Raw genomic sequence first — 23,165 nt, 5'->3', positions numbered from 1 at the left:
TTAACATTAGTAATTACATTGCCTAATCTAAAACTCAAGCACATAAAATGTACTGTTTACAGGCCTACAATGGTCACTGCGATGCCCTGAAAACTCTAGCGGAGACGCTGGTGAATCTGGATGTTCGTGATCACAAAGGTCGCACTGCGCTTTACCTCGCCACCGAAAGGGGTTTTACAGAGTGTGTGGAGGTTCTAATGAGCCATGGGGCCTCCCCTCTCATTAAGGACCGCAAGAAGAAATGGACACCATTGCATGTAGCCGGTAGGTAATCATGTATGTTTCCTGACCGCCAACTGCGCTGTCAATGGGTTCAGTTTAATGTTAAATGCTTTGTGGAAAATTTCATTAAATCCCCCTATTCAAAAGCTAATTTAACTGTGACAGAAACACTATCTGGGTATCCTCACCGATTTTAATCTTTCAAAACCTTATCTAAAGCTGCCTATACACATTGGTGTTGATTTGACTCATGCCGAAGAGCCATGCACCAAAACTGCGTACAGTTTTTATCTGAATTGTACGATTTGGCTGAATACAAGGGGTTGCAATACAGACAGCTATGATTCTGACTATAATGATAACTTTTGTTTTTCACAGCCGCCTCTGGAAACACTGATGTTCTTCACCTGCTGATCGATAGCAGTGAGAAGCCAGACATTACTGATGTAATGGATGCACATGGGCAGTGAGTTCTTTCATTATATAAAGTTGTTGAAATGTATTATTGTTTCTTGTAATTTATTACTATATTTTTGTTTTATTCACATTTGAAAGATGTTTTAAAAAAATATCTTTCTCACATTTTATTTGCGTTCTGCTAGCTTCATATTAGGCCTGATCTCACATCACCCAGCAGTCTGTTATCTATGCCTGCTTGCTGTGCGGTCATTATGCTTTATGCCAACTCTACCATTCCGCTGGTGGTGATGAATTCTAAGTTACAACCTGCAGAATTTGGAACGGTATTGCTACAATTTGTAAAGTCATGAAAGATTAAATAAAATAAGTACTCCATGTACATAGCAATGCATTGAAATTGTTTGTCTTTTGGTTCTTGCCAGGAACCCCCTTATGCTTGCTGTGATGAATGGACATGTTGACTGTGTTCACCTGCTGCTGGAGAAAGGAGCCACTGTAGATTCTGGAGATAAAAGAGGAAGAACCACACTACACAGAGCGGTGAGCAAAGCATTACTTTTTTTTTTTTTTTTCTAGAAAGCTACATTTGAAGTTGACTGATTTTATTGGGATTGCTTTTCTGTTACGGAGGCATGGTTTTCACTTTTGCGTTCTCAATATGTTTTTATGTATGCTCTGCAGTCAGTAACTGGTTGTGAAGATTGTGTGGGTGCTCTGCTGGACCATGATGCCTTTGTGCTGTGTCGGGATTACAAGGGACGCACACCTATTCACTTTGCTTCAGCTTGTGGCCATGCAACACTGGTGCATGTGTATTTGCAGGCTGCACTCTCTACGGACCCGCTGGATGCAGTGGTGGATTACAACGGATACACTCCCATGCACTGGGCTGCTTACAATGGTGGGTCATGTCTTCCTTGAATGTTAAAAAAGCAAATCCATTATGTTTGCTCTCCTGTTTTATTTCAAAGGTGTTTTTTTTTTTTTGTTTTAAATCTTAAATAACTTTTAGTCTTGCGCACAAATGATATTAAACAGTTTCGGCATTTTGTTTTCCAGGGCATGAAGATTGTTTGGAATTGTTACTTGAACACAACCCATTTGCTTACCTCGAAGGAAACCCTTTCACCCCTTTGCACTGTGCAGTGTAAGTACATTTCATGTTATGTGCACCCGGCTTGTATGAAAAATGCCTTCAGATTAGTTGAGTGTTTGATTATTCGCAGAATTAACAGCCAAGACGGTACGGCTGAGATGCTTATAACAGCATTGGGTGCCAAGATTGTGAATAGCAGAGATGCCAAAGGAAGGTCAGTATAAATATATATTGTTAGTTTGGAAGCAAACCTAAACCGGAATATGGTGCAAGATTTTTTTGATTTTTGCCTGTTACGGTCAGAGACAAGAGTTTGTAATAAAAAAAGTAATTAGGTTTGTGTATTTGAAATCACATTTGTAGTAAATTAATCTTACAACCCTGTTTTTTAACTTGTTTTATTAAAAAGGTAATATTACACAGAGTAACAACATAATGCTGTTTTAAATCGGTACTAAATATTCCAAAATGGAACAAAAACATGTTGAGGATGAATCAGGCTTCATACATTACATATTTCAAGAGTTATACTTAACGGAGTGAAATTTAGATAAATCATGCAAATGATGAAGACTTACTTGACTCGGGGCCTAGTTTCATATGCAAATTGCCTCTTCAGAGAAAAAGAGGACTTGTACTCTCTAGTGCCACCTATTGGAAGTAGCAATCCTACAAGTCACAGTCAACCCTTTAACGAGTCGTGCAATATGACTTAGGATAAAAGCCAAATCAGAATCTCAATTTGCAGACACGGTGTTTCGGACTGTTGGCCCTCGTCAGTGCAAAGTATGAGAGCTGATTTGGCTAAGCCTCCTTACCTTGACGTGCCAGAGCTGGTGTGTCACTCTCCATAAGGAGAAACGCTACCCCTTAGACCTCAGTCCAGAGCCTCTCACCTAGCCAAATCAGCTCTCATACTTTGCACTGACGAGGGCCAACAGTCCGAAACACCGTGTCTGCAAATTGAGATTCTGATTTGGCTTTTATCCTAAGTCATATTGCACGACTCGTTAAAGGGTTGATTGTGACTTGTAGGATTGCTACTTCCAATAGGTGGCACTATAGAGTACAAGTCCTCTTTTTCTCTGAAGAGGCAATTTGCATATTACATTTCCCAGAGGAGCATTGCATGGCGAATAAGCCTCCTTACCTTGACGTGCCAGAGCTGGTGTGTCACTGTCCATAAGGAGAAACGCTACCCCTTAGGCCTAGTTTCAGAAATTAATATATATTAAACCTCATTGTTATAACCCTAACCCACGATTTTCACCAGGTCTTAAACGTTAGCCATAGAGGCTGGAGGGGTTCCTCCTGTTTGCCCGTGAGCTTACCATTTTATCCACATGGAACAAATTGGAGGTTGTCTATCTATCCCTCACATAGGAAAACAATAGCTATCTTAAGAATAAAGAAGAAAGCTAAGAAATATACTAGAGCGATGGGGCCTCATTTTCACATGCAAACTACAAAAATAAACATAACAAAGGTTCTATGGAAATATTAATATTCAGAATTACAGATATAAAAAATCCTAGTATTTCTCAAAAGAAACCAAATAATTGGGCACTCCCATATCATGTGCTAAACATTTGCGTTTAGGGAACCATTCTTCAGGCACATGGCATCCCTAGATCTGCCGATCTTCAATCTAACCGGTGTGGAAAAACTGATATAAGATACCGTATATAGTTGTATTAACCTATTATTCATAGCCGGGGAGACACAAGTAGGATTCAAGTAAACCCACACCTAAGTCTTCATTTACTGATGGAATCTTGGATTCCCATGTATCCAATACTGCTAGTGGAGCACTCCGCATGTATGAGTGAGGAATATAGCCTAGAAATTAATCCACCTGGACTCTGAGACTTGTCAATCCCAGAAGAAAAAAAACATCTTTACCAGAAAACTGAATGAAATGCATCTTATGGTTAGATATCTTTAAAAATGGGAGTTATGTATTTGGAATCTAGATTATAATTGTGCAGAGCAGCAAAAGGCCTTATCTTGATGTAGGTCATTAAAGAGAATCTGTCACCCCCTGGGGGATATCAGACCTCTAATATGGGCATACAGGTGATAGAAATGTAAATCTATACCTACCTGTATGCCCCATATAAGAGGTTTGGTTGCTTTGAATTATCTTTTTAGAAAATCAATTTTTCTACGCTTGGCGTCCAGGGGACACTATGAAATCCCCGCCTACTTACTTAATACACATATACACATGTATACATATATACAATATGGTTCCTAACTATCAGGATGCCTGGAGGAAGTGGGGACCAATCCTTATTGTTGTACACGCTGGAGGTCACTGGAGCGGAAGTCACAGTGACTCCCTGGCGCCTGTGCACTAGAGCACAGCAGGGAGAAATATAGCTTGGAGAAAAGAGCGCGCTTTGCGCATACGCGAGATCTGCAAAACGAGACTGCACCTCACAGGGCACTGTGACATGCAGGGGATGGGGGAAACATTGAAATTAAGTAGGTAGCCGGGCATTTCTTTGCATCCCCTGGATGCCAAGCATAGGAAAACTGATTTTGTAAAAAGACGTTTCAAAGAAACCAAGCCTCTAATATGGAGCAAACAGGTAGGTATAGATTTACATTTCTATCACCTGTATGCCCATATTAGAGGTCTCCTAAGGCCCAGGGGGTGACAGATTCCCTTTAATTGTTATTCCCTTCTTCCCTCACAACTTAAAAATTCTGGCGTATTTCAAATTGGTGTAATCCAGAATTGTGCCACAGTGGAGTCTCCAAGGGGATATCCCTGTATTTATATACTTTTTTAGCTTCTTTCCATACTCGACTGTCAAATTTATGAATGGAAAGTAGCTTGTTGTTGCTTTTTCAGTTTCGATTTTCTAATATAGGCCATTGGAGTCTAGAATCCAGAAAGTTCCCCCTTTCCAACCCTATTGTTAATGGGAAAGAATTATTCCCCTGACGTCCAGTATGCTAAAAGCATCATTATTGGCTGTCAATTATCACCACCTTTTTAGCTATCTTGGAAAATGCAAACAGTGATGGCGATGTAATGGATTGGAAACAGTGCATTAAAAATTAATACATAGAATGTAAAATTATTAAGGTTTCATTTGTGCTTCTTATGTGTTTGGTTAGGACTCCGCTTCATGCTGCAGCCTTTGCTGACAACATGAATGGTTTACAACTACTGCTGCAGCACCAAGCAGAGGTTGATGCCACTGACCAGGCAGGTCGGACACCACTGATGATGGCAGCAGAAAATGGGAGAAGTGCAGCAGTTGGTAACGTGTAATTTTTTTAAAATCTATATAAAATGCTATATAACTGTTCTGCTTTTCTGACATAATCTCCTTTTCTAGAGTTCCTGCTGTTTCACATGAAAGCAGATTTAACTGTGATGGACGCAAACAAGAACACTGCTCTCCACCTAGCCTGCAGCAAGGTGCCTGCTTTTTTCTATCATTTCACTCTTGCTAGATGCTTAGGAGAATCTTCACTTGTTATTTATTTCATAAAGTTACAGAAGTTTTTTTTTTTTTCTTTTTAATAAACTTATTTATTGAACATTTCAAATTATGTAAGTAACCAATAGTGATAAGTGTAGTGTTACAAGCCAAGATAAAATTCAGATAAAACTTTTCAATATTGGTATTTGGGACTTATAGGCTCTGAAATTCTCCCTTGTATTAAAGAACTTTTCCACTCTGTATTCTTTTGAGGTTGGACACCTTTACTAAATCCATAGGATATTATTGCTAAAAAAAAAGATATTTCTGGGGGAGCATTGGGAGATATCGAAGTGTGAAGCTGAACTTCTCTTTGTTTTAATGCAGGGCGGCTATAAGTCTTCTAGGGCACTTTTGACATTATTTTTTTTGGGTCTAACCATTTGAATAGGCAACAAAACATGTGCAAAGGTGGTCAGATGTGTTAGAACAAGGGTATCACATGTGACTTGTGGGACCATGATGTATGGCTTGCTGCTGTCTGAAACTTGGTGCATTGGCACAAGATCTAGCAACCAGCCATAAAGCGAAGGTCTCCAGATGGTGACGCTTGGGAGTTGCCTGCACAGAAGAGCAGATCTGGATGTTTGTATACTGGGGTGATAACTATGGTAAGCTGGAGATGGGATGATACTATTAGAGGGGTGTAGAAGCTAGATACAATAGTGTAGTGGGAGTGCTTAATGCGAGAATTCAGAAATTCCAGAAGAATTGCAGTTCCCCTGGTTGTAAGTATACTCCTATAAGAAAGGGGGGCACGAGGTGCTTTCTGTGGGGAAGCTTTGGCTATGGTGGAGGAGGGTGCATGTGACCATCTCTCAACTAAATGTGGTTCTCAAAATGAGAACGGTTGGAGACCATTGTGTTAGAAGGAAACGTTTAATTCTTAGCCAAAATCTCTCAATCACCACAGGCTATGTAATGTCTGAGTGAGAGATGCGTATAAACCTTGTGTCTGTTGAAAAAAATTCCCAACTGTTAGCCCCTGATTGGAGAGGGTTTTTTTTGTTTGTTTTAAAAAAAAAAACTGACATTGCTTGTCTGGTAAAACTCATAAACCGTATGGTTTTCACTTCATTGTTCACATACAGGTACATATCACAAAATTAGAATGTCATCAAAAAGTTAATTTATTTCAGGTCTTCAAAACAAAAAGTGAAACTCATATATTATATAGAGTCATTACAAACAGAGTGATCTATTTCATGTGTTTATTTCTGTTAATGTTGATTATTACAGCCAATGAAAACTCAAAAGTCATTTATCTCAGTAAATTAGAATAATAGCTTGAAAAATGTTTTTAAAATCCAAAATGTTTGCCTACTGAAATGTATGTTCAGTGTCTGCACTCAATACTTGGTCGGGACTCCTTTTGCATCAATGTGGCGTGGCATGGAGGCGATCAGCCTGTGGCACTGCTGAGGTGTTATGGAAGCCCAGGTTGCTTTGATAGTAGCCTTCAGCTCGTCTACATTGTTGGGTCTGGTGTCTCTCATCTTCCTATTGAGATTCTCTATGGGGTTAAGGTCAGGCGAGTTTGCTGGCCAATCAAGCACAGTGATATTGTTTTTAAACCAGGTATTGGTACTTTTGGCAGTGTGGACAGGTGCCAAGTCCTGCTGGAGAATGAAATTTCCATCTCAAAAAAAGCTTGTCGGCAGAGGGAAGCATGAAGTGCTCTAAAATTTCCTGGTAGACGTCGGCGCTGACTTTGGTCTTGATAGTGGACCTACACCAGCAGATGACATGGCTCCCCAAACCATCACTGATTGTGGAAACTTCACACTAGACCTCAAGCAGCTTGGATTGTGGCCTCTCCACTTTTCCTCCAGACTCTGGGACCTTGATTTCCAAATGAAAATTAAAACTATGGGACCTTGTGGAATGTGTCAATGACTGCCTTCTGGACATCTGTCAAGTCAGCAGTCTTCCCCATGATTGTGGAGCCTACTGAAACTGACTGAGGGACCTTTTTAAACGCTTAGGAAGCCTTTGCAGGTGTTTTTTGTTAATTATTTTAAGTTACTGAGATAATGACTTTTGTGTTTCCATTGGCTGTAACCTATAATCATTAACATTAACAGAAATAAACACTTGAAATAGATCACTGTTTGTAATGACTCTATATAATGAGTTTCACTTTTTGTATTGAAGTAAATTACCTTTTTGATGATATTCTAATTTAGTGAGATGCACCTGTATGACTGGTTTTAAAGTAGAACTTGATATATTGCAGTGGTCAGGTTAGGAGCAGGAAATAATTTTTTTCCACTTAAGACCAAAAATGGCTTTTGGGTCTAGTCCGTTTTAAAACGTTTACACCGTGTATTATGGTCTGGTTCTTTATAAGCCATCCTAATGAAGTACATCCTATGCGTGTACAATGGTATACAATTCACAGCATGATTGCCCTTCCTTGGATTTTCTGCTGGTACTCCATCCTCATTACAATGTAATGTGGAATAAATGTTATCACCACATTTATCTTGGAGTGAATTAGGATTTTGTTATGCAATCATCTTAATATAGCTCAAATAAGCCACGTGTCGTCCAGAGAGGAAAGTGAAGTTTTTCGTGTTAATGCTAATTTTATTGTTACTCATTCTAGGGCCATGAAAAGTGCGCCTTGCTGCTTCTAGGGGAGACCCAGGACACTGGCCTTATCAATGCAACAAACAGTATGCTGCAAATGTAAGTCTATACCCTTCTGTGTTATTCATCTTGTGCCAAGTAACTCTTCTTCCATTACGCCGCAGTGCCCATTTATATGCATTTTTTACAAGATCAAACTAACAAAATGTAAATGGATAAGGTCTGGCTGTTCGCATCCAGCAGAGTGTAACAGAAGTGTGTGTAAAGTTATAAGGATATGCCGCATTGTATGTTACTGAGACATCTAGGAGTCTTGCTGTACTGTTGTCAGAGCTTTGGAGTCTTGAAGATGCAATAAAATGTAGAGTGACTTGCTAGCTTACTGCCTGATATAGCTGAACTCTGTATTCGGCTGTCCCCAGCAGTTCTATACACAAAGAATAGAGCGTTGGTTTTCATTCTGGACAACTTCACCATTCAGATGGTTTTTCTCGGATTAGTGGGCGTCCCAGCCATGGAACCCACCAGCAGTCAACAAGTTATCAATCATCCTGTGGATAGGTGATAACTTGCTACCGTTGTACAACCTCTTTACATATATATTTTTTAACTGCAGTAGTAGCCAAACATTGCAAGGAAATTGAATGTCCCTCCATCTATCTGCAGACTAAAGGTTATTTTCCTAAAGTCCAGAGTACTCAGCAGATATTTTCATGTGATCTACAGAAATTATAATTTGGGTCCTTCACTTTTATGTGTTTTATAGTGAAATCTGCAGACAATGTAACTTGCCATATACATTATTTCAGTAGGTCAGGACTTGATAGTTTAATTGTTAAGATTAGTGGCAAGTCAGTACACTTTACATATTACCTGTATATTTTGATATTATATGGAGTGATGTGTACAATGTTGTCTTCCATGTTGTTGTTTTGTTAGGCCGCTCCACATTGCTGCCCGAAATGGGCTTGCAACTGTTGTCCAAGCTTTGCTTACAAGAGGAGCTACTGTTTTGGCTGTGGATGAGGAAGGTGGTGAGACTTGTATTTCCTTATCCTGTGTGTTACCTTTGTTTTAAAGGGAACATGTCTGTATGATCAACCCTTTTAAGTCTCCTGTATGGGCATGCAGGTCATAGAAAGCTGAATAAAATGATATCTGCGAGCCGATATTTTATGCCAAAGAAGATTGTCCACAACTTTAACATTGATGACCTACCCTTAAGACAGGAATGTCACACTCAAACACACTGAGGGCCAAAATGAAAAACTTGGACAAAGTCACGGGCCAACCAGTATACAGTAAAATAATCGGCCCCACATAGTCCTCCGTGCAGAATAATGGGACCCACATAGTCCTCCGTGCAGAATAATGGGACCCACATAGTCCTCCGTGCAGAATAATGGGACCCACATAGTCCTCCGTGCAGAATAATGGGACCCACATAGTCCTCCGTGCAGAATAATGGGACCCACATAGTCCTCCGTGCAGAATAATGGGACCCACATAGTCCTCCGTGCAGAATAATGGGACCCACATAGTCCTCCGTGCAGAATAATGGGACCCACATAGTCCTCCGTGCAGAATAATGGGACCCACATAGTCCTCCGTGCAGAATAATGGGACCCACATAGTCCTCCGTGCAGAATAATGGGACCCACATAGTCCTCTGTGCAGAATAATGGGACCCACATAGTCCTCCGTGCAGAATAATGGGACCCACATAGTCCTCTGTGCAGAATAATGGGACCCACATAGTCCTCTGTGCAGAATAATGGGACCCACATAGTCCTCCGTGCAGAATAATGGGACCCACATAGTCCTCCGTGCAGAATAATGGGACCCACATAGTCCTCCGTGCAGAATAATGGGACCCACATAGTCCTCCGTGCAGAATAATGGGACCCACATAGTCCTCCGTGCAGAATAATGGGACCCACATAGTCCTCCGTGCAGAATAATGGGACCCACATAGTCCTCCGTGCAGAATAATGGGACCCACATAGTCCTCCGTGCAGAATAATGGGACCCACATAGTCCTCCGTGCAGAATAATGGGACCCACATAGTCCTCCGTGCAGAATAATGGGACCCACATAGTCCTCCGTGCAGAATAATGGGACCCACATAGTCCTCCGTGCAGAATAATGGGACCCACATAGTCCTCCGTGCAGAATAATGGGACCCACATAGTCCTCCGTGCAGAATAATGGGACCCACATAGTCCTCCGTGCAGAATAATGGGACCCACATAGTCCTCCGTGCAGAATAATGGGACCCACATAGTCCTCCGTGCAGAATAATGGGACCCACATAGTCCTCCGTGCAGAATAATGGGACCCACATAGTCCTCCGTGCAGAATAATGGGACCCACATAGTCCTCCGTGCAGAATAATGGGACCCACATAGTCCTCCGTGCAGAATAATGGGACCCACATAGTCCTCCGTGCAGAATAATGGGACCCACATAGTCCTCCGTGCAGAATAATGGGACCCACATAGTCCTCCGTGCAGAATAATGGGACCCACATAGTCCTCCGTGCAGAATAATGGGACCCACATAGTCCTCCGTGCAGAATAATGGGACCCACATAGTCCTCCGTGCAGAATAATGGGACCCACATAGTCCTCCGTGCAGAATAATGGGACCCACATAGTCCTCCGTGCAGAATAATGGGACCCACATAGTCCTCCGTGCAGAATAATGGGACCCACATAGTCCTCCGTGCAGAATAATGGGACCCACATAGTCCTCCGTGCAGAATAATGGGACCCACATAGTCCTCCGTGCAGAATAATGGGACCCACATAGTCCTCCGTGCAGAATAATGGGACCCACATAGTCCTCCGTGCAGAATAATGGGACCCACATAGTCCTCCGTGCAGAATAATGGGACCCACATAGTCCTCCGTGCAGAATAATGGGACCCACATGGTCCTCCGTGCAGAATAATGGGACCCACATGGTCCTCCGTGCAGAATAATGGGACCCACATGGTCCTCCGTGCAGAATAATGGGACCCACATGGTCCTCCGTGCAGAATAATGGGACCCACATGGTCCTCCGTGCAGAATAATGGGACCCACATGGTCCTCCGTGCAGAATAATGGGACCCACATGGTCCTCCGTGCAGAATAATGGGACCCACATGGTCCTCCGTGCAGAATAATGGGACCCACATGGTCCTCTGTGCAGAATAATGGGACCCACATAGTCCTCTGTGCAGAATAATGGGACCCACATAGTCCTCTGTGCAGAATAATGGGACCCACATAGTCCTCTGTGCAGAATAATGGGACCCACATAGTCCTCTGTGCAGAATAATGGGACCCACATAGTCCTCCGTGCAGAATAATGGGACACACATAGTCCTCCGTGCAGAATAATGGGACCCAAAAAGGGGTGGTGGTTCTTGTGTAGTGGGCCAAATATAATCACCCTGCGGGCCATAATTTAACGTGTGTGCCTTAGCATAAGGATATCTGAAGACAGCAGCTCCTCAATTGAGCATTTGTGGCCGCCGAGAAACGCTGATCGGCGGGGGTGCCAGGTGTTGGACCCTGACCTTTCAGACATTGATGATGGTCATCAATGTTATAGTGTACAACCTCTTCAAGAAAAGCATGCATTTCTCTGGAATAAAACATTGACTTTCAGATAGCAAGATATCATCATTTTACAGGGCTGTGGAGTCGGAGTCGTGAATTCGGGAGTCAGACTCTGTGTCCATTTTGGTGGAGTCTGAATCGAAGTCTGTATAAAATGGACCGACTCCTAAAATATATAATACATTGGGTACAGTAGTTCAATGCAGTTTGTGGGGAATATTTTTTTCATAAGAATTTGGGAAAGTTATGAAATGTCCTATTCCTGATCTAAGGGTCTAGACTTTTAGCTGAGATGAATCTGTGCTACAGTAAATTTATCACTTAAACATGAGCCATGTATGAGGGAGTCGGGGTCATACAGCCCTGTCATTTTATTCAACTTTTTATGACCTGCATACCCATATAAATGGCTTAGAAGGGTTGATCCTACTGACAGATTCCCTTTTAAAACCCAAATAATTTAAAAGGGAGCTGTAACTTCTGCCACTATAACACCCTGTGACTATGCCAATATATGACTTTTTAACCCTGTCATGTAGCCTGCGTAAGATGAAAGCTGGGATAGTTAGCTGCACTTGAGGTACTGGGCATGACCATGGTATTACTAGAGTGTAGATCTTTGATTGTTATCCTCAATGTTGCAATCACTAGGAGATTAACCTCATAATGAGGTTAGTGTTGCCTCAGGCAATATTCTCAACCTTACAATAATCTTTCCTGGATCATAATTGCAATTGGAAACAGCATTTGGTATACAATGCCACAGATGCTTCTGATATGTGATACATGAGATTGGCGGATTTGCCAATTATTGTGTGCATTTCGCTGGTGGAATACCCGTGTTACTGAAATGCATTCTCTGTACTGTATAGGCCAGTGCAGTTATATGTTCTGATCCGCTCTTCATCTGTGCCAGGATGAGCTGGTACACTGGGCGGCTGGTGGTCCACTGTCTGCTGCACAGTACCCCCGAAGAACCTCCTGTCCTCAGTAAAGTGATTTATAGCGATCTTCCATCTTGGATACTTTGCGCATATGATGTTGTAACACTTGCAGATGTTTAGATTTGTTTTCTTTGTGGGTTGGCTTTTCTGAACCAGAGGTGATTTATGTATAGTACATGACTGTTTGTATGACCGCATTCTCTTCTGTTTCCTTTTTTTCCTGACAGCAGGTCACACCCCAGCCTTGGCCTGTGCTCCTAACAAAGACGTAGCAGATTGCTTGGCACTTATCCTATCCACCATGAAGCCTTTCCCACCAAAAGACGCCATCCTTCCCTTCAGCTTCAATCTCCTGAACAACTGCGGTATTGCTGCCAAGACTGCCCTCCCCAACGGTGGCAGCTGTCCCTACACAAAGGATCGGCATGGTTCCATTGCCATGGATGGCTGCTACTCGGAGTAGCTCCTCCCGCCTTGCGGGTTACCCAAAACCTTACTATAATTTATTTAGGTTAATATATATAGGGCACTTTAAAGGAGAACAAGACGCATCTGTTGCAGAGGTACCAACTGTGCCTGGGCTTTCTTCCTATGCTCACTTGCTCTCTTGAGCTATCTTGGCTTGCACTGAAGCTTATGTAGTATTGTACCTTCTTTGTATTTAGGAAAGAGCCCAGGTCAGGTGGAATGGAGTTTGATCATGGGGTACAGTTTTTAATGTGTGGTTCTTTTAATCAGTTACCATTGCTTCTTCCCCGCCTTTGGGTATAAAGCTGAAAGGAGGCCCTCTGTATCCATATTTTTAAAGGTTCACCCTGTGCAATTCATGTCTTTGCTGCTGTAAGATCCTGAAAGCCATTATAAAGTTGAAGGGTCACCAGGCCTTAATATGTATTTCAAGGGCATCTTAAGATTTGTTTTATATGGGGTTACTGGTTTAAGTGGCTAAGTAGCACCTTGCGTTGTGAGCTCGAGTCACTAGGTCTGTAGCATTTTTCTTTCCATTACTTTTTAAAGCTGTTGCCAGATGATCTTCTTGCCTAATGCCTAGCAAATGTTGGGCTCTGCAAAATCGCTTGCTTTTCTCTTTATGCAAATGAGGTGCTACAATTAGCCAACTGACGGACCCCCAGGTGACATTCCCACTATGCACTGCTGCAAAGCCCCCCCCCCCCCCCCATCTCAATCCCCTCCAGCTAGGCACTTTAGTGATCCTCTGTTCTAGTGCTTTATTCTTTTTCTGGTCTTCCCATCATCTGACGCCCCTCACCGTTGTTGTATCTGCCATGTCATCAGTATTTCAATTATTTATAATCGTTATAGGGGTCTTTTTAATATTTATTTGCAGTTTGCAGACCTAGCTTGTTTAGACTGCAGATTTACGTTCCACCTATTCTTTCTGAGATGCCTATTCTTGCGGCTTCTTTTCAGATAATTTTTGCACTTGAGTGACTCTAACCGGAAGTGATGGTCTGTTCGGTGTGTCCATGTATGAGGTTATGTATTAGATGTTTACTTGAGCTTACTTAGTGTTTTGCATTGGTTGCATTATCAGAATGTAAGAACGGTGCTTTTTTTTTTTTTTTATTATCATATATGTATTTTAATCATGCAGTTTATTTTAGTTATCCATAGACCTCATCCAAACAACTGTCCTGTATAATGCAATAAGGCGAGGCAGATAAACAACAACTCTCTAACTTTGTCTGTTAGTTTCCATGACTGTTACCAAGTTTTTGGGAAACACAGCTTTAGCTAACACATCAAATTCTCACTTGCTGTATGTTTTTATCACATTTTTATCTACCAAAAATATCTTGCAATGACTCGTGTCAACTGGTCGCCAAAGTGGCAAAAGGGATCAATTTAATAGGAGAAAACAGGTGCTATAACTTTTTTTTTAAATCTCCTTTCCTTGCCCATTTCTACATTTTTTTTTTTTTTTTTTTTTGCTTCCCTCTCTAGAATTACTTTTAAAAGGCTTTTCCTTATTTTTGCATGTCCTACTGCATTTCACCAGCAAAAAAAAAAAAAAAACAATTCAGGGGAATACTGTAATTGGGCGTTTCACAGACCTGCCCAGGGTAAAGGACAGTGTTGCACAAAGTGTCTGACATGTTAATCCATGCTATCTAGAATATGTTGTCACAGTACGGGAGTCTGTTACATTTCATAGGTAATCAGCTTAAGCCTCTTGTATCCATTTACTACATGTATAATTCCACTTCATTTTAAATGTCCTTATTAGGCTTCTTTTATCTTATATGTGTTATTGTATATGACGATGGGCTCCAATTTCACATATCATCTCGCTTCCCTTTGGTGTAATAAAATGGTTTTCCCCCTTTGGTTCTGTAGTAGTTATAGGCTGTATTTAGTGGTGATTTACAGTTATGATCTCGCCTCATAGTTTACAGAAAGATTTTGGGTGCAGCCACATGCTTCAGCCGGCAGCACGGCCGCCGATGTGCTACAGATGGGGGAAAGCCCGTGCTTTACAGTTGGCCGCAGCATGTGGCTTCAACCTTTCTTTCAAACATCTATACAGGAGAAATAGTTGAACCAGTGGGCATGTTACTGCTCTTTGGATTTGGGGAATTATCGTGCAATTTACAAGTGTTTCCCTATATAGGCTACATTTACCTGTCCATGTCTTGGAAAGCACACAGACCCATAGTCTCAGTGATGTATACATTCTTCCGTTTTAAAACGGATCCATGTTACTGGTCTGTGAGACTCTGATAATGTCCTATTTGGAATTGGCCATTAAAGTTTTTATGTGGATCCATGTGAAACACTGAAGACATTTCAGTTTTTCATCTAAACTTCATCGTAAGAGTAACTGGATAAAAATGGTTCAGTATACCTGCTTCAGTGCAAAAAAACAAAACAAAACTGCAACTAGGATGACCCATAAGGAAAAAAATCAGTCTGTTTCTCTGATAGTAACTTGGATGTGTGAATGCAGGCCTACATTTGTAAGTGTTTATAGGTTGTGGCCCATGTCAGGGGTGCTTCTCCTAATTCTAATTGTAAAATATACCATCTGTACTTTTTAGAAAAAGCCATGGACCCTTTCTGGTGACACTGTTGAAAAAGTTAGGCTAACTTCACTAAGTCGTTATACATTATTTATCTCAGGCTCAATTAACTGATGTTTTGCATCTACAATGGAATTTCCAATATTCAGCTGTATTACATCTGGGTGAAATGGGCAGAAATTGTAAATGTGGTGCCCTGATACATTGTCAATCTGACATTATATCATTCATTCCTGTTCAATTGGTCTCTTTCTCATAAGGATCTGTAAGTCAAAGAAAGTAGCCTTACAGTCTCCTTACAATAATACTTTCATTGAACCAATTATAGAAGGTAAAGAAAACCTTTTGGGGTCCTCCCCTCTCCCCCAAGAATATATGACAGCGAGTTGTACTTGTTTAGAAAACAAGCAACTCATTTAACGCAATATGTTGTCTACGTACCTACAGCCGTAGTGCGGACTTTGTGCGGTTTGTTTCCCAGATTCCTCACCGCTGCAGGATCGCTGGCACCCCCACTCGGCACAAGAAGCGTTTTCAGTTTAAAAGATATTTCCAGCAGTCCCATAGACTGTAAATGGTGCATAAGCTTAAGCAGCACATCAGTCTAGCGATGGACATATCACCTTTCTCAATTCCAGCGAGGATCCCAGCAATCAGAAAATTATCACACATGGATGGGTGACTTCCAACTCATTCTGCCCAATTTCTTTTTTTTTTTTTTTTTTTGATCTGGCTTTTTTAAAAAAAATATATATATCAAAGTGTTAAAGGGTAATTCTGGTTTCTAGAGGTTATCGCTTAGGGATAGGTGATAATGTCTATATCTGACAAGGTCCAACCTCTGAAACCCCCATTGATTGCCAGAGTGGGGTCTTTTTGCCAGAGAAAGCAGAACATGGCTTTATATTGCTAGTTTGTATCACTGTTAGTCTAAGGTCACATGAGCATATAAGAAATTATCCACATTTCATCAAGAAAAATCAAGACTACTTTTTTTTTTTTTTTCAATTTTGTCATCTGTATGCAAAAATAATTTTTATGCAAAATTTTACAAGAACTAAAACGGTTTCCTATGTTAAAGAATTGCAATGTATCCATCAAAATCGGATGCTAGACTGTTGCTTTGTATGGAATTGGATTTTTTTTTTTAAGAAAATTAATCTGCGCTGCCCCCGCGGAATAACACTTTTGTACATTTTTGTCCTTTCTTAATAAAGCAGAACATGATAGAGTTCATAGGGCTCTGAGGCGCTTTCTTTATGCCCTTACGTGATTCGTTGCCTTACTGCTTTCAAATAGGTTTTACACTTTTTTTCCCCTCCCGCCTGCTGTTTACCATATTTCTAGATGGGTTCATGGCTTTTGAAGAGCACAGAATGGTATCTTTCATATATGTAAGGCCTCCTTCACATGTCCGTGTTTGCTGCTGTGCACATCATTGCTTTTACACGGACGGTGTGTCCATGTAAGCCACACGGAGACATGTCTTGTTTTTTACTGGCAGCTCGGAAGACAAAGGCCAGTACAAGTCCATGGGTCCGTGTAAACCATACAGCACACGGATGGCATCTGTGCGCTGTACGTGTTTAACATTGCAAAGTATAGGAGAACCTTTGTACTTTCTTTTTTCTTTTGACATACTGGAAAAACACTGATGGCACGTTGATCCAAAACACTGAAATGTTAATGACATTGAATGTCTCCAGTGGAATATGCCTCAGTTCACACAGAAAAATCAAATTGTACTCCTATGGCGATAATGGCTGGTTTTGAACACTTCAGTTGGAGGAACCACATCCGCCAAACTTACCTTATTGTTAAGAAAGTGAAATACCAACATGGAGATTGGTATTATCTTGGTCCCTATAAGGACTCGTTTAGACGTCCATTATTCTCCTACGTGTTCCTAGAACATACCCATTATAGTCTGAGTATGTCCACGTGTCTTTTTTGTGGGTTTTTGCTGACAGATTGGTGACTTGTACGTTTTTTATATGATTAGCAGATCACACTCGCGTATTCAGGTGAAGGGGTCTGTCAGAAAAAAACAGACCGTACATGGGTATCCTCTGTGTGTTGTCCAAGTTCTGTCTGTTTTTCACTGACCAGTTGCTAAGTGCTTTGAAAAGTCCATTCTCTTGGAGCATACGTAAATTGCAAAAACTGACAAGACCAACCGAAAATGGATCACAAACACTGAATGAGATACAGAAATGGTCCATTTTTCACACACAAGAAAAGAACAGACGTCTAAATGATGATGCCTTATCAGTTTTATTTTATTTATTTTTTATATATATATATATATATATATATATATATATATATATATCATTAGTATGCAACAAAGAAAAACTTTAAGCTTTTTTTTTTTTTTTGTTCCTTCTTTTGGCTGCCATTTATAATGTTTTAATTAGTCTTAATGACAAAAGAGAAATGACGTTCTTAAGTTTAAGCATGTGTTTCTTTACACATTGAAGCATGTGGTTGCGAGATGTAACATTTGTAGATCAGGTGAAAAGACCTTTGATGGGGTTAACACAGCTGTACACAAAATAAGTGTTTCTAATAATATACTTCTTACATAATTAGATCTCTGCAAAGAAGGAAATTTTTTGGGGGGAAAACAATATCCAACTTCCTCCTCCCCGGTTCTTACTTGCCCCAGTATTATGGCGCGTCCATTACATGAGCTAAATTCTAAGCCTTGTACACGTACTATGTGTGTAGGGTGGAAACTTTGCACTAAATGTATCAATCTTTCGTAGATAAAAAATAATCCTTTTACATGAATGGAGAAATAAAATGCATATTGTGATGTAATTGGACAGATGGCAGTACATCATTGATTCTGTGCTGATATTTTCTACTAGATGAAGTTTACGAAAAATTAAAACGCTGTAGTAAATCTACTTTCCACAGTTCCCCTTTTATTTATTAAAGTGTTACCTTCTTCAGTCAACACATTACCTCAGTTTACTGTTGGTGTTAAAACTTGAATGGCTTTCCCCTCTCGGTTTGCACCGAGTGGTACAGTCACACAGGCCAGTTTTCATTATACTTGTTTAGTTTTCTATACTTTTTTTTTTTTTTCTGTTTCTTTTTTTCCAGCATATAATTTCTATTGTGTGCCTTCTTAAAATGTAGCATATTCGGTAGACTTCATTTTCAGTAGAGAGAAAGGTCTAGAGGTGTCCATGTCTGTAAGAGAATTTCCTGTCCTTGGCTTTTTGCCTGCAGACTATAGGGAGGTGGTATTTTTGGGCTGCCTATAGCAATATCATGTGACATTAGACATTTCGAGCTTTCATCTCTGCTAAAACGTGGGTCCAAAGATTTTGAATGATGGTGTTAAGGGCTAAGAAGTGTAGGTGTGCAGAGTTTGTCTTCTCTTGAATTTGCTCTCTTCCTCCCATGTTCAGGCATTCATTTATTGAACGCTCGGTTGTTGAATATTTCATGTTTTGGGGTATTATTATTAATGGTTTTGCACAAGACGATGGGAGAAATCATATAATGTGTGGACTCTTGTCTCTTGCACTCTTAATGCTGCCTTTTGTAGGAACTCCTTTTCATTTCATGAGAGGAACGCACAGTAATAATTAAATCATTTTTGCAATTTTGTTTTGCTTTTCCTCGTTTGTTTTTATATTTGCATTTTCCATTTTTTGTGCAGTGTATGATGTGAGCGAGGGTTTATGTGTGGTTTCTTTTTATTTTTTGCTTTCTTGGGCCCCTCTTTCCGCATAAGAAATTTAGACAATCAGAGTTCTGTGAAAAGGGCTTTTAGTGGATTTTCTTCTTTGGCCTGGCTGTGCTACCCCTCTTTCTGCCCCGTCGCTCACTGGAGGGGGGCATGTTGCAGCAGTTTGGCCCCTCCATTCTTCCATCCTATTTAGCAGTTCTACCTGGTCTTGTTCTCCTTTAATGATGGTATAATGTGCATTGCACAGCTTGACAATTCTGAGTAATAATTTTTGAGTGTTTATTTTTTTTTTTTTTGGGTGGGGGTGGGATGGGTTGCCGGGCATGGGATAAGCAAAAGGAAGATGCATTATTTTGCTATCAAAGTTGTTGTCTGGTTACCTGAGTGCGTTGTTTACAGGGCTGTCCTGAAACTTCCATTCCTGTTCCCCCAATCCCACCCTACCTCCAGACTGTGCAGCCATTTTCCTTGGGTACTTTTGTCTTATGGGAATGGTTACCAAATTTCTCTAAACCCTTGGATTTTTGCTTTTTCACACAGCAATGTATTATGCCAAAGTACCCCCCTCTTTATTTCTGTCCCAGTGTATTCTGATTTATCATGATCTGTAACCTGAACACTGGAGGCTGGTAATATTTGTTGTAGACCTTGCAATGGGTCTTCTTTGTTTGTGCCACTCTTATAATGGAAGTTTCTTTCAGCTCCTAATGCAAAGCACTTGCTTCATTAATAAGCACTTTCTCATGACTCTGTCACTGTTGCTGGTACCTAGAAGTCATTGCCGATGCGATGACACGAGGGTCCGTACCGCAGTACAGGGTTGAGGTGTATAAGGGTTTGATTTCCCTTAAGAACACAAGTGAAGGGAGGTAATGAAGGAGTTGATCTGTCCTTCACTGCTGTGCTCACTCTCGAGCGGGAGAGACGACGATACATGTGGAGATGTTAATGTTTTAAAAGTGAATGGGAAAAATTAAAATAAAAGACAAAAAAAATCTAAACAGCACAAAAGCATTTCACAAACAGGTTTACTTGCACTGCCACTGTAAAAAACAAACTAGAAGGAGCTTCATCCATTTGGATAGCTGTCGTGAGCCATATTGCTGAATGTATCCTATGACATGATATACCAAGATATTAAAATGAAATTGAAATGCGGTTGCCACTTCTTGGTTAAGTAATGGTTTGCTGCCATTGGTTTGAATTATTCTTTCATACCAGTTGTAAGAATTTTTTTTTATTTATTTTTGTTTTTAATTTACCACTAACCGTTGCATTTTCTTAGTAGGCACAATTAATTGTATGTTCCAAACGCTGGGTACAGATGAGATCCAATTCTGGTTAAATGCAGTGTTCTGCTTTTCTTCTCATTTAGAGGCCTGTTAAGCTTTATATTGTACTGTACACCTCCATGAAGCCAAAATGTCATTCCCAGTTTCTGAAGGCAATGAAGCAACATTGATGCAATATGAAATGATATACTGTTCCCAAACTGGACCAAAGCAGGGAAACTATGTCTGTTTTCATACGTGAAATTGTGAAAATGACACTTTTAGTTTGGGCAAGGTTCAGAAGAAGCACACAACGTGTTGTCACTATATTCTATATGCACTTGAAGCGGTCTACCAGAAATGTTTGCATGGTTACTTATATATCAGCCTACAAAGCCATTCATGTGACGTAGCCAAGTTTCTGGCATAAATCCAGTCTGTTCTAGCAATATTTTTTTAGATGTTTTTAATTTTTATCCTAAAGTTTGCATCCAATTGCAATACAGCGTGTCCATACACAATTTTTAATGGAAAGAAACATGATGACTAACAGTTTTTGTCTTCGGTCACTTTTTTTTTCTATAAATCTCAGCCTGGAAACCAAAAATGGAGAGAAAAAAAAGCAAAGCCCAAACTTGAACTGGTAGCTCTTATGTTCTATATCCCAATGCTGAGGGTTTAATGAGGCGAGTGTGGTGTAGGCCCATCATTAGAGGAGTACTATCTAGATGTGAAAAATAGCTACTAATTATGTAGAATTAATCCATGATTAACAATATAGTGGGATTTGGGACTGAAGCATAAGTGTTGTGCTTCTTGTAAAAGCTAATTCTCTGTTCACCTTTTATCTAAAGCACAAATGGACTATAAAGTAAAAATACTGAGGGCCAAGACTGATGACATTGCTGGTTATTATTCACTGGTTTAGTTACATTGAGCAGCTTATTATAAAATGTTTTTTTTGTTTTTTTTTATGAATTTTGTCCAATTTCTGGGAAAGCCGATGGCAAGTAGAAGGCGGCACCGTGCGTTGCAGCTAGTTCCATCTCCTTACATTTGATTTAACCTGTACACAATTATAATATTTCACCACTGCTGGTGTTGCAGCATGGCTGACCCATGAGATAAGCAGGGATGCCTTTGCTTAAAAACCAAAGCAAAAATACTTAGCTGTTCTAGAGCATAGAATGTTTCCATTTATCCTTGCGGCTGCTGGAGTCACCAGTAGCTAGATTTTTTTTATTTTACAAGTTTGGTTTTTTTTAACTTGACATAAATTACATCCCTGAACTTTATTTAAATGTGGTGTTCATTGCAGTGGTTCTATGAATAAACTAAAACTAGAGGCCTCAATTAATAGATTTTGTGTAGTCCTGGGATTGGAAGCACAAACAACTTGGATGTGTGGCATGTGTCCAAAAAAATCAGTCTCTTGCAGTAAGAGGGTTTTCTGCTCCTCCTCACTACCTCCATCCCTTCCCCCATTGCCACTTCCGTTCTGTTTGCACACACTCTTTGGTGACATGTCCAGAGGTTTGGACCTACATGTGGCAATAAAGTAATGATAAATCTGTGTTGCACTCATGTAATCCTTTTTAATGGAGCCTGGTTGGGCTGATCCAGCGGGTTTTCATAGTTGTAAATATATCATTTCCCTGTCTGTAAATGCTGCACCCTTCATAAGTTGTAAATTTCAGCCTTGAGCACCCTTAGCCGGGACTCTGGTTAATGTAACGGACCTCGTTCTTAGATATCGGGTGAATAACACTGAACTCATAATACTGCTCTTGACTATACTTTTCGCCTGACATCTGGCAGCAAATGTGCGTAATGAAAACAACACTAACTGGAGTCGAGTGCTTCCAACCCCTTTGTATCGTGTATTGATTGTTCTATTTTCCCCAGTTAACCCAGTAATTTTAAATTTATTTTTTTTGCGCAAATGGCTTTTTAGCGTTTTTTTGAACTTGCTGCTTGTCTATTGTAAAAGTTTGTATGCTTGCGGATTCTCATTAACCTCTTCCAATACGCAAGGAATTAAAGCCTTATTTATACCAGTACTACTTCAGCTGTTTTGAGTGAACCAGTGTTGGGCAGAAATATATAGGGCCACGTGATTTAATTGCTGCTTTTGATACAATTTTTTTTTTCTGCAATGTTTTGCATAGCTAAACCTATATAACTTTATGTCCAATTTATTGTGTCCCACTACAATTGAGGACTTTAGAGAACAAGTCCCTACAGAAATGTTACTATAACATTCTACGTTCTTGAGTGCTTCCATTTGGTCAGATTTTACGTTTTCTGTGGGGATCAGCAGCTTGCACGCTAATGTTCTTGCTGTTGAGCATCATGTGCTTTTACTCACCTTCTGTTTACCCCCCCACTATGAATTGTGCCATAGAAGAACAACTCAGGGATGTGTAATGGCAAATGATCTCTCTAGAATCATATGTGGCTTAACCATTGGGGAGTTAGAAGCTATTGCAAGGATGGAAATGCCTCAAGGCGCTGGGACCACCCAGTAGTGATTTTTTTTTTTTTTTTGTCACAGAGAATGAGATTTTCCCTAAAGCATTCTGGCCCTGTATAATAACCTACCAGGTGCAACATATATTTCGGACTATGATGGTCAATCTTTCTTTTGTTATCCTCATTAGTTTATACTGCGAACAGCTCAAATGCATTTAGATCATTGTTAGAAACTTTGCATTTTGGATTAGTGTTGGGAGGCCCTTTTTATGTAGATGTAATGCACACAATA

The 23,165-nt window shown here is 40.4% G+C and overlaps 1 protein-coding gene across 6 annotated transcripts in view; it reads left to right on the top strand.

The window, feature by feature from the left end:
* ANKRD52 (ankyrin repeat domain 52) overlaps positions 1-22,223 on the top strand; it is a 75,945-nt gene extending 53,722 nt beyond the window's left edge. For 2 of the 6 annotated variants that reach the window (XM_073663746.1, XM_073663744.1), the window contains 11 exons: positions 63-264; positions 601-688; positions 1,065-1,182; positions 1,324-1,543; positions 1,702-1,789; positions 1,869-1,952; positions 4,868-5,013; positions 5,092-5,174; positions 7,847-7,929; positions 8,770-8,861; positions 12,614-22,223. In XM_073663746.1, the coding sequence (XP_073519847.1) occupies positions 63-264; positions 601-688; positions 1,065-1,182; positions 1,324-1,543; positions 1,702-1,789; positions 1,869-1,952; positions 4,868-5,013; positions 5,092-5,174; positions 7,847-7,929; positions 8,770-8,861; positions 12,614-12,846 (1,437 nt within the window). In that variant the 3' untranslated portion in view covers positions 12,847-22,223. Of the gene's footprint in view, positions 1-62; positions 265-600; positions 689-1,064; positions 1,183-1,323; positions 1,544-1,701; positions 1,790-1,868; positions 1,953-4,867; positions 5,014-5,091; positions 5,175-7,846; positions 7,930-8,769; positions 8,862-12,610 lie in introns of all 6 variants that reach the window. The other 4 variants (XM_073663745.1, XM_073663743.1, XM_073663748.1 and 1 more) reach the window with 3 other exon arrangements.
* The last annotated feature ends 942 nt before the right edge of the window (positions 22,224-23,165 follow it).

The sequence above is a fragment of the Phyllobates terribilis genome, unplaced genomic scaffold (genome assembly GCF_046119375.1).
Source record: "Phyllobates terribilis strain yellow unplaced genomic scaffold, ASM4611937v1 Scaffold_2__4_contigs__length_985480577, whole genome shotgun sequence".
NCBI lineage: Eukaryota > Metazoa > Chordata > Amphibia > Anura > Dendrobatidae > Phyllobates > Phyllobates terribilis.
This window is presented reverse-complemented; position numbering and strand designations above follow the sequence as displayed.